The following is an 11,547-nucleotide window of genomic DNA, read 5'->3' on the forward strand; positions in this document are numbered from 1 at the left end:
ATTTTGAATAATCAAACAACGGAAATGAAAGGATTCTAAATAAATCATTTTGATTTAATTGGTTAATCCATATTTTGGTGTCTCTTATTTAAAAGAACTGGTAAAATCCATGGTGCGAAGACTAGGGAGCAGCACAAAGTGAACTGACTTCCAACAAACCCAAGTTTAGAACTGTATTAGACAGAAAATACTTGAACAATTAAGTTTAATATATGCTTATTTCTCAAGCAAAAATCGAACTTGATTGTCATGGTTGAGATTTTTAGTAACAGTTTAAACTTAAAAATTCAATTAACTGGTAAATTATTTAAGTTAATCATTAAATTTAATTTGAATTTTACTTAAAAGGGCATAAACCCTAAAGTATAAAATAATTATCTTAAATTCACTAACTGAATTGATAGAAAAATAACTAAAAACCACATTTTCTATTTTGAAAATAATTTTATTTAACATTTTTAATTTTTCATCAGAAGTTATCAAATATGACTAACAAAACTTTTAACCCAAAATTTACCTAATGTCAGTGATGATTGAATTGAATTTTAATTTCTAAAATACAAAAGCTAAAACTCAAATTTTATGTAAATGCAAGGACTAACAACAGATTTTAACCTTTATTTCTTCACCTATAGGTAAACCTTTATTATTTCAAAAAAAAAACTTAATTTAATTTTAAATTAAAAATAAATATCTTTTTTATCGTATGTACTCATAATCTAATACAAGCTGGAAGATTTAAAGCTGAAAAGGGCATATCATAAAATCAGCCACAAACTCAGAGAGCAACCATATCAGCCATCTAAACGAATCAAGTCATATTAGATTCAACATGTAGCCAATTTACAATGGCAAAGCATCACATTGCCTCTCTGCTAACACACTCAGAAACCAAACACCTAATCTGAATCTGATTCAGATTTATGATCATCCGCATTTGCTTTCTCTTTGCCTTCAGCTTCCTTAACAGCCTTCCCAAAGGCATCAACAGGAATCGATGGTAGATACCCAACCACAGGATAACCTTTTCCACTCTTCTCCTTTAACCAACTGTTGTATTTCTCACACAAATTAGCTGCTTTGGGAACAACCTTTTCTGTCATTGAGTTGAAAGTCGAGTTGCGGTTCAGTTTAACCCACAACTTGGTCGAGCTTACCAGCACCAAGTTCTTGTACTCAGCTGCAGCGTAGTGCAAAGCCCCTCGTGCTCCATTGGTTCGAGCCTCCTCTACTAGTTTCTGAGCCTTTTGGGTTGCCTTTTGGACCAAATCGTGGGCTTGGTTAACCACTTGCTTGGCTCGTGCTGGAGCATGCTCATCAAATTTGTGTGAAACCTCATCTACCTACGGTTATTTTAATCAAATACGATAATGAAGTTAGGAATAAATTGGTTCACACTAAACTGAACTTTCCCCATTTTTAAAATATTAGATTTAATCCTTACTCTTCCAATGCATTTCAAAATACTAAAATTAATTGCTAAACTTAAAGACGAGAAAGAACTCATCAACAGAAACTTCTGATCAAAAGTTGCAAACGGTGATTTTTCCTTAATGGGCGAATACCTTGTTATCAAGGAATCCAAGAAAATGATCAGGAACATCCTTAAATTTCCCGTAGACAGGACCGACGGCGGTGGTAACGACACGCTCGACGGCGTCGACGGTGGATCTCAACGGCCCCAAGTTCTGTTTAGAGTAATCGTAAAGGTTCGAGACGCAAACCAATGCGTGGATCGTAGCCACCCTGACGAAGTTTAGGTGCTTCAGGCCTAAATTCTTGTTCTCAAACTCTATCCCCTAAAATTTTAAATCAAATCACAAACAAAAAAGCTCTAAGCTTAACTTTAAAAGTAAGGGAGAAAGGAGAAGAAGAAGAAAGAAGAGATCAAAATACCTTCTCCATGGTTGCCATCTGTTTGATGTAAGGATTCTTTGCTCCACTTTTTAGAGAGAAAATAAACGATCGTAATCTACGGTGTAAAACAAGTGCAAATTTATTTTTTTTATAGATGAATTCATATGGGATGTTAGATGAGATCCAACGGTTTATATCGGATCTAAGGGTATCACAATGCCAGAGCGGGCAGTTTTCCAATTTCATCCTTCTTTACTTTTCTGGGAGCAAATAGAGGATTCCAGAAGGACACGTGGAAGGATCTTACTTGTTGGAGATGCAATAATATCTAAGGGAACCATTTTCTTACTCTTGGGCGGTCTGTTGTGAGGTCCACCCATTCCCACACCAATTTTTTTCTATATATAAATTATATTTTAATTATTTAATTTTAAAAAAAATTCATTTAAGTTATTAGATTGTGAAAATCACTATTGTAGTACTTGCACCAATTGAAATATCTTCTTCCTCTTTGCTTTTACAATTCAATTTTTTTTTCAAAAAATAACTTTTAATGTTATGAATCTCAAACTAAAATCCAAAAAGTTTTGTTCTCCGATCTTCGACATTGATTGTCAAATAAATTTAAATATAACGTATGTTCTTATACTTGTTGATGAGTATTAATTTACTATACTAATCACTGAAACGTCAAAAATTTTCAAATAGTTGAACAAGTATTGGGTCTCATTATAATTGTGATGGGAGGGGAGCAAGTATTGAGTCTTTAAGATTTAATTATTAGATTTTGTTTTACAAATTTCTAAGTTGTATTAGGTTGTGCTTACTATATTTTATGTAAAATTGAACCAATTTATTGGTTAGTGTTTGGATTGGGATGTGAACTAAAGATTTAATATCAATATATTCTTTTATTATTATATTAATAATCAGGAAAAGTTACTTAAAATATAATTTCTTTTTAAAATTTTTATAAATCTAAGCTTGGAACATCAAAGAATACTCGTTCAACAAAATTCCTTCTAACATGATTTTATTTATATTTGAATTAAATAATAATTATTTATGGTTAAATACAAATTAATTTACATAAACTATCATATGTATATATTTTAGTTAATTATTGAGCAATTACCAAACACAAACATAAATTTCTTTTTCCAAACATTGCCAAAATGTGAGGCATTTTATTACATGCAGAAGTAAAAAATTGAGATCCACTCTGCTATGTCATCTAAGTAGCTCATGTTGAGTTACAAAATAAAATAAAACAAAACTGAAAAATTGCAAACTTTGTACTAAACACTACAACCACTTCCACAACACACATAACTCATGGAAACATAACTAACAGTGGGATTAGTACAAAGAGACAGGCAAAAACTGGCATTCTAAGTGCATTTTTAACAGCTTTAATGGCATTCCAATCAGCTTGGAACTTCTTCCCATCCTCTGTTCGACCATGGATAGCTAAAAGAGAGCAACCAACAGTACATCCACTAGCATATTCGATTGTATCATGTAAATATGGGAACACTCTGATTTTGCAAAAAACCGACACGTTGAGATTCAAAGCCAGCTTTTCCACTGAAAGATTTCACAAGAGGAAGGTTGTCCATCAAGAAAGCTCCATAATTTCTTTGTCTACCAATCGGCTAAGGACACCTACATGTAAACCAGACAACCATTTATGGTAGAAGCTAACAAATTTTTAACCAGGATCCTATTTCATAACCACTCTTGTAATTTGCTCTTCACTTCCTCAAATGGCTAAAGTTAACATCATATAAATTTCTGCATCAATACCTACCAAGGGTACTATCATGTACTTGTTTTCCATGAAAGTAAAGTTTATAATTATACCCCAAATTAATATTAATATAATCGCAATAAGATTCAACTCTTCCTGCAGCATCAAGAAAAACATCAAAGTCATTAGCACAAAATTGAACAAATAATGTGTGGTCTCAATGTCTGCATATTCAAACAAAGCAATGACCGAACACCAATTGAAATTGTTGGAGCAAGTAGACATGAAGAACAAAACACTGAAATAGACTAATGAACAAAGAAACACGTTGATGCAACCGAGAGGATTAATGAAGACATGCACTCCACTATGGCTTCGCTTGAAAAGGTAGTTTTGGATTCGCAAGCCACTTGTGCTGCCCTCATTATTGAATTATCTAATTCACAGTTTTCTGAGGAGAATCTTACAACCCTCATAGAACTGAGACAAAAACTAGCATACTAGAGTTGTAGGTGCAAAACACAATAAAGAAAAAAAAAATCAACGTCTTTAACACTAATCACTATGAAAATTGAAGAGTAGATTAGGTAATATTAAGCACAGTGATAAGTAATGGTTGCTAAGATAAAAAAAAGGAAAATGTGATTGACAAGTTGAGAGAATTTAAAAAAAAAATTTTGAGAATCATAATTCTAAAAGGCCAAAAGTCCTTTTACTAATTGTGAATCCTATCTATAGATTTTAGAAAATGTGAATTACAAGTCTAGGTAATTAATATGAGTAAATCATTAATGTCATTGTAATTAATGATTAAGAGAGTATGGTGAAAGGTTTTGTTGTAATGGTGATGATGAATATAAAAGGGAAAAACACTCAGTGTTACAGAAAAAAGGTTAAGGGGAAAACCTTTTAATTACCTCTATATTTGATCTACCAAGCCAAGCTCTCCGGAACATCCTAAGAGTAAAGACAACCCAACAACTTTGTCGTATTCTAGGGCTACTTCCACCCCTTCTACTTTGGTGAAACGGTACCATGTGAAACATATTTCGTACAATATCTTTTGAAACATAAGACAATGGTTGTTTTTGGATGGGAGTTGTTATTGAATAATAGTTATTTTGACTTGTTCTAAACGTTAGCTGTTCTCAATGTAGAGGTTGCTATGTGATAATACTTTTCTTAGTAAAGCTTGTTCTAAATAATGACTTTTTTTGGAAAAATATAATTGCTCTAAATACAAGTTGTTCCAAACCATGATTGTTCTAAACATATCTATTCCTAAAATGTCATTATTCTAAACAAGAGTTGTTTTGAACTTTAGTTGTTCTCCTTAGGAATTGTTCTCAAATAACTACACTAGGTGCCCATTGTTTTAATTGAAACCCTAGAACAACAGTTGTTCTAAACAACAACTATTCTAAACAATATTTGTTGCTTCAAAAGAGATATTAAGTAAAACGACAATACTAGTTGTTCCACACTTGGTAGTACAATTTTTTAAAATATAATATTATTTATTTTAAGGAAAAGGTAAAAATACTAGTAGCCAAAATAAATATTGCAAACAAATATTAGAGTCTCAAGTTGGCCTACAAATTTATCTTGGAAAATCCCAAAACCTTGTAAGTTCGCTTCCTTTTTAAAATCCAATTCAAAATTTGAAATTCTTAACTCTAATAATTTCTAGGGTTTTACTTCTCTCTCGATTAAGTTAGCCAAGAGTGAACAACAATAATTTAGCAAGAGCAAGCTAAGGTACGAGACGCAAAAAGAGAGATTGGGGAAAAACTTATTAAAGGTTTTTTACTTGAATAATATAAAAAAGAAATACAAAAATAGGATAATAGGAATAATATTTACGGGAATAAGTAAAATAAACAGTAGAATATCGGTGCCGCCTAACCAATTGGCGGCATTTTATTTTAAAAAAATTATATTTTTCGGGTGTAGCCTGATCAATCGGCGACACCCGTATTTAATACTAGAAAATACTAGTTTTTTTTTAAACAGCATACCAAAAAAGAAAAAAAATTAACTTTTTATTGGTGCAGCGGAACCTAAAAAGTTTTAAATTTTTAAACCTGAAAAGAAAAAAAAATTAGTGTTTTAATTTTTGGGTATTAAAATGCGAACTCCTGATTGACGGTTACATTCACGTCAGTCGTCAGGCTGGTAAAAGGGAGTTGGTTTTGGTCCCCAACCCCCACACAGAAAACAAAAACGTTGGAGGTCTCCTCACCCCCAGCACAACCAAGGTATGTTTCCTTCCTTCCCTTAGTAGTTTAATATTGTTAAAAGTATGTTATATTTTTTATTAAGAAGTTAGTATTTAATTTATTATCCTCGAAAATTAAATAAAAAATGGTTAATTTCTTTTAGTATAATTAGTTATATTAGTAGGTTTTTGTACTAATTAATTTGTATATTTAATTTTTTTTATATTACAAACATTTAGAATTATAAAAGGAGATTGGTTTGGTACAATCCCACACATAAAATTTAAGTTGAAGGTCCCTCACCCCAACACCTTCATTCCCTTTGTTTTGTTTTATTTAATTAATATTGTTAATAGTAGTTTAATATTGTTAAAGTATGTTATATTTTTTTATTAAGAAGTTACTATTTAATTTATTATCCCGAAAATTAAATAAAATTATGGTTAATTAATTTTTAGTATAATTAGTTATATTAGTAGGTTTCTGTACTAATTAATTTGTATACTTAATTTTTTTATATTACAAACATTTAGAATTGTGTTAAAATTTAAAATTTTTTAGACATGTAGCTATATTATATTACACATTTTATTGGTTGATATTATTTTTTAAGGTAAATTTAGATAAAATTAATAGTTTTAAGTATTAGTGCAAAGCGTTATTTTTATATTGTTATTTGTTAAGTCGAATAAGAAAATTTTCCATAGTTTTTGCAGATATCGATATGAGTTCTTTAATTACTGTAGAAGATCACATAGTTAGGACGACCCATTCACTGGTAAGAGAATGTTCTAATGTTGTATGTATTTTTTTAGCATAATTGCACGTGATTTTTTTTTAATTTCACATTCTTAACCAATTTTGTTATATGATTAAGGTCCATACCGCATGTTGAGGCCGTGTGGCCATGGTCCGAGCTACCGGCCGGACGCACAGATTATGCTGTAACACCCCCTAACCCTAAACCGTCACCGGAACAGGGTTATAGAGTATTACCGGACATATCGGATAACTTATAACTAATTCACAATAAATAACAGACATAGCATACTTTAATCAAATATGTCATATTAGTTCCATTTCATACTTATAACCAATTTAAACATCGTTCTAAAACCACAATCACAAAACTCTTATACTTAACCTATATATCACTTAGGTACATGCCACATTATCAAAACAAAAGTACATCACCAAAATTTCTCGAGGTCGGGATTACTCGGATCTTGGACCGAGAATCACAGCTTCCTACTAACTGCGCATGACGAAACAATCAGATGCGAGTATGGGAATACTCAATGGTATTACCATAATTCAAATTAATAACATTAATGGATAAATTATATACATTTAATTTATGTCTACAATTATTCATTAATTATCCCATACTTTTAATCAACTTGATCATTAATAACAATAAGCAATATTTCATCTTATATTTAAGTGTATTGAACTTATTTCACTATAAAAAATTTATTAGATTTTTCCACATCTCATTCTAATAACTCATTCCAGTTCATACAAATCCAATCAATTTATCAACTCATTCATTATCATTTCTATTTATACTCAATTTATACTTTTAATCTTTTAATAAACATTTAATATATTAAATCAACTTGTTTCAACAACAATAATAATAACAACTATTTTTCAGTTCGATTCGTTCATTTATAATCAATTTACACTTATAATCTTCTAACACTCAATTTATACATTAAATCCATAAATAAATTTCAATAACTTGTATTCAATTAAATTCACATATTATTTCACTATTTCAAATCATTTTATTTTCATTTTTCATTTCTCATTTCTCAACAATGGCTATTTCAGTTTGCTTCTCTTTGCTTATATTTTTACATCATCTCATACTACCAAAACTATTTCATGAACTATATCATTATCTATTTCTTGAACCCATTGTTCATACATTTCATTTCAATACCTCAATTTAATGTCTTATTTCAATTCATATTCAAGATCATGCAATAAAATTTATATTATCAAAATTATTCATTTACCCTATTAACTTGACTCGGACTTTGACGGATACACGATTCCAACCAATCACACCAATACGGCACATAGTGCCTAATACGATACATAGTACGATTAGTAAACGAATAGCAGTAAGAATAAGATAAAGATAAATATTCAACACACAAAGTCTTGAATCATATAAGATATGATAACAATATTCGACACACAAAGTATCGAATCGATGTGATAAGATAACGATGAGTCGGCGCATAAGTGCACGATCGATGTTTCAATAACCCGTACTCTTCCATATCCTATGGCATGCCAACTATATCCGACTAGCCCGACTAGTTAATAGGGTATTTAATTTACCTTCGATAAAATTTCCATATTAGTTCAAGATCAATTATAAATTCATTATTCCAATCGGTTTCACAATATTGCGATAATTCATTGCTTTAGTATTTTCACAGTTCAATGCGATACACATAACAATATTAAGTATTCCATAATTGATTCGATGTCGGTTTCACATATCAATCTCCACATTCTCAATTTCAATTCTAATAAAATCCATATCAATCACCAATTTCAATATTCCATTCAATTCAATAATTCAATTCAAACCATTTCAATTTCTATTCAATAATCACATTTCAATTCAAATTTACTTTCCACTTCCTAATCTACCAATAGATATTCCGACATTCACATGTAATCATACTTGATTCATGTATTCACACTTTTCATATTTTAATTAACTTTTATTCAATTCATATTTTATATTTTATTTATTTATTTATTTAATGAAATTCAAATCACTAATTACTTTTCAATCAACATACAATTCAATATCGCATTAATTCTTTTAATTCAAATCATATCACTAGTAATTTCCATTTAATTCACATACAATTCAATATCAATATTCACCTTATTTTTATTTACTAAACATATTATTCAAAATTCAACAATTGCTATTTATAATTTCAATACCAATACGTATTTTCATTTAATTCAATCATGATTCTTACCTCAATTTGCTTATCATGTATATTAATTTAAATTTTAACAATTAATAATTAAATTGAATTATGGTAATACTAACGAAATTTCTCTCGAGTCAATCCTTGTCCACCTTCTCCTTTCATTTCTCGGACAATGACTCTTGCACGACATTAGCTACGTAATTAAACAATTAAAATTATTAATACACAATTCCATTAAAATATTTCCATTTATACCTAAACTTTACATAAACTCTAATTTAATCCCTTATCAATACTAATTTTATTTTCCTAATTTAACTCCATATTCTCTCTTAATTCTCACTATATACTCATTTTAATTCTTCATTTTCATCATAAATCCCTAATTTCGAAATTCTCTCAATTTAGTCCCTATTAATTCAAAACTTATGTTTTATTTTACAAATCAACCTTCTACTAACTTCTAACTTAAAATTCAATCATTTTAACCTCTAATTCATCAATTAATTCAACATGAACAACATCTAAAATTTACTAACTTCCAAAATTTCAACTTAAATCAAGTAGTATTTTGTTCTAGAATTCCAAAATATCAAAACCATAAGAAAAAGGGACTAAATTGACTTACCAATTGAATTTAGAAATTTTGAAACCCCTAAACCGTCGCTCTCTTTCTTTTTCTTCTTTCTCCCTTCTCTGTTTCGTTTTGCTCTCTGTTTCTTTCTTTCTCATTTCTATTCTTTCTTTTGATATATATATATATAATATAATATAATATAATAATAATAATATAATATAAAAACATAATCATTACTATAATATAATAATATTTTTTTAACACATAAAAATCTCAGATTTTTATACTTATGCCGCCTCAACTTTGGAAAAAGGCATAATTGCCTATTTGGTCCTTTTAACTTTTCTTTAATCTATAATTAAACTTTTATCCCTATTGCAATTTAATCCTTTTTCATAATTAACTATCGAAACGTTAAAATTTCTTAACGAAACTTTAATATTATCCTATTGACACTCTGTAAATATTTATAAAAATATTTTCGGCTCAGTTTATGATATCGAGGTCTCGATACCTCATTTTTGACCCAATTTACCTAATAATTTCTTTTAAATCACAAAATTCACTGATTCAAAAATATTTCTAACTGTTTCATCGAATTTAGTGATCTCAAATCATTGTTCTGACACTACTGAAAATTGGGCTGTTATATGCCTTATTTAAATGCCGTGGGATTTGGATCAGCGGCATTAATCTGTGTCTTTGAGTTGAGGGCCGACTTAATATCGGTATTAGTTGAGTGGTGGCACCCAGAGACGCACACCTTTCATTTACTGTGTGGGGAATACACCATCACATTGAAGGATGTTGCAATGCAATTAGGACTCCCCGTGGATGGTAATGCGGTAACTGGTACAAGCGACATAGCAGATCCTGCGGCTTGTTGCTATCACTTGCTTGGACGCTCTCCTAGTGATAGTACCTCAAAATATACGAGTTTAAAATATTCATGGTTGAAGGCAAATTTTGGAACATTACCGGATTATGCGACCAAGATAGAGAAGATACAGGCTGCTCAGGCCTATATACTACAACTTATAGGGGTACTTATGTTCGATTCCAATAATAATAGAGTCCACTTGATGTACCTGCCCTTACTTAGTTCATTGTAAGGTGCTCATCATACAGTTGGGGTTCGACAGTACTAGCTATGCTATATCGTGAGCTTTCTCGAGCGACAAAGCACAAAACTGTTGATATAGGTGGCTGCCTAATATTGTTACAATCTTAGGCTCTATACATGATGTCGTTTCTGGCATTAGTAGGTCATTAAGTACATGTGTTCCCACTTGTGAATAGGTAAAAATAAAATAAAATTGGGTTAAGATTTTTTTCATGAAATTTTTTTCTAACGAGTTTGGTTTATATTTTTAGATGGTATAGTTGTCCGAACATCGGGAAGTTGGAAATACTCATTATATACTGACAGATGATCGAGGGGTATGCTGGGGATGAGGTAATTTATTTTCAAAAAAATTAAATTATATTAATGTCATGTAATTAGTTTAATTATTAAATTACGCTGTAATTAGTATTCTAATCATGTGTTTATTTGTGTAGTTCATGTGAATGTCGTATATCACGTCAGACGTTACTTTTGCCATTCCTCCTTTAGCTAGAGCAGATGAAATGGTGTGGTGTGTCAACGCACCAGTTATAAATTTTCAAAAGGTGGAGTGGTATGCCGAGGATCGAGTGCTTTGTCAATTCGGGTGTAGTCAACATATTCCGGACGTTCCTATACAATTGGAAATATATTTCTATGGAATTGACAAGAAGGGGAAACATGTAAAGAATTGGGCCTTTGAGCATCAACCATATATTGTGTTGTGGAACGTTCGGTTAGAGAGAAGACCTAATTTAGTCTCATGTTATCTTGATTTCACTCTTTCGAGGGGCTACTAGAAGTGGTACGTAAAGAATGTGTTGCCCTACTTATACAGTGGTTGATTGATGTTAGTCCCACCACATATGGAACGATGAGGTCCTCTACAACCCCGTCCTTGTCAGCAATCTCCTCCACCACCCGAGCCCGAGCCCCAACTCAATTCGACACCTTCGTTATCCTACACACACTCGAACGATAGTTCCTATCACTCGGAGATGAGGTATTGGCCTCAGTTCGAGCTGACACCTTCATTATCATACACACATTCAAGCGGCAGTTCCTAT

General features: G+C 30.9%; 1 protein-coding gene across 1 annotated transcript; it reads right to left on the reverse strand.

Moving 5' to 3' along the window:
• Nucleotides 1–737: 737 nt before the first annotated feature.
• On the reverse strand, nt 738–2,064 carry LOC105794506 (REF/SRPP-like protein At1g67360). Its single transcript, XM_012623694.2, has 3 exons — nt 1,897–2,064; nt 1,566–1,799; nt 738–1,343 (listed from the first exon to the last, which is right to left on the reverse strand). Exons 1-3 carry the CDS (start codon nt 1,912–1,914, stop codon nt 900–902), a joined length of 696 nt encoding a protein of 231 aa, XP_012479148.1. The 5' UTR covers nt 1,915–2,064; the 3' UTR covers nt 738–899.
• Nucleotides 2,065–11,547: the final 9,483 nt, after the last annotated feature.

This window comes from Gossypium raimondii, chromosome 3, assembly GCF_025698545.1.
Source record: "Gossypium raimondii isolate GPD5lz chromosome 3, ASM2569854v1, whole genome shotgun sequence".
NCBI classification, from domain to species: domain Eukaryota; kingdom Viridiplantae; phylum Streptophyta; class Magnoliopsida; order Malvales; family Malvaceae; genus Gossypium; species Gossypium raimondii.

Bases quoted from the DNA above. Each gene is read 5' to 3' on its own strand.
- LOC105794506 (XM_012623694.2), bottom strand. The intron at 1,344-1,565 runs GTATTCGCCCAT...AAATAACCGTAG, and splicing joins TTGGATTCCTTGATAACAAG to GTAGATGAGGTTTCACACAA.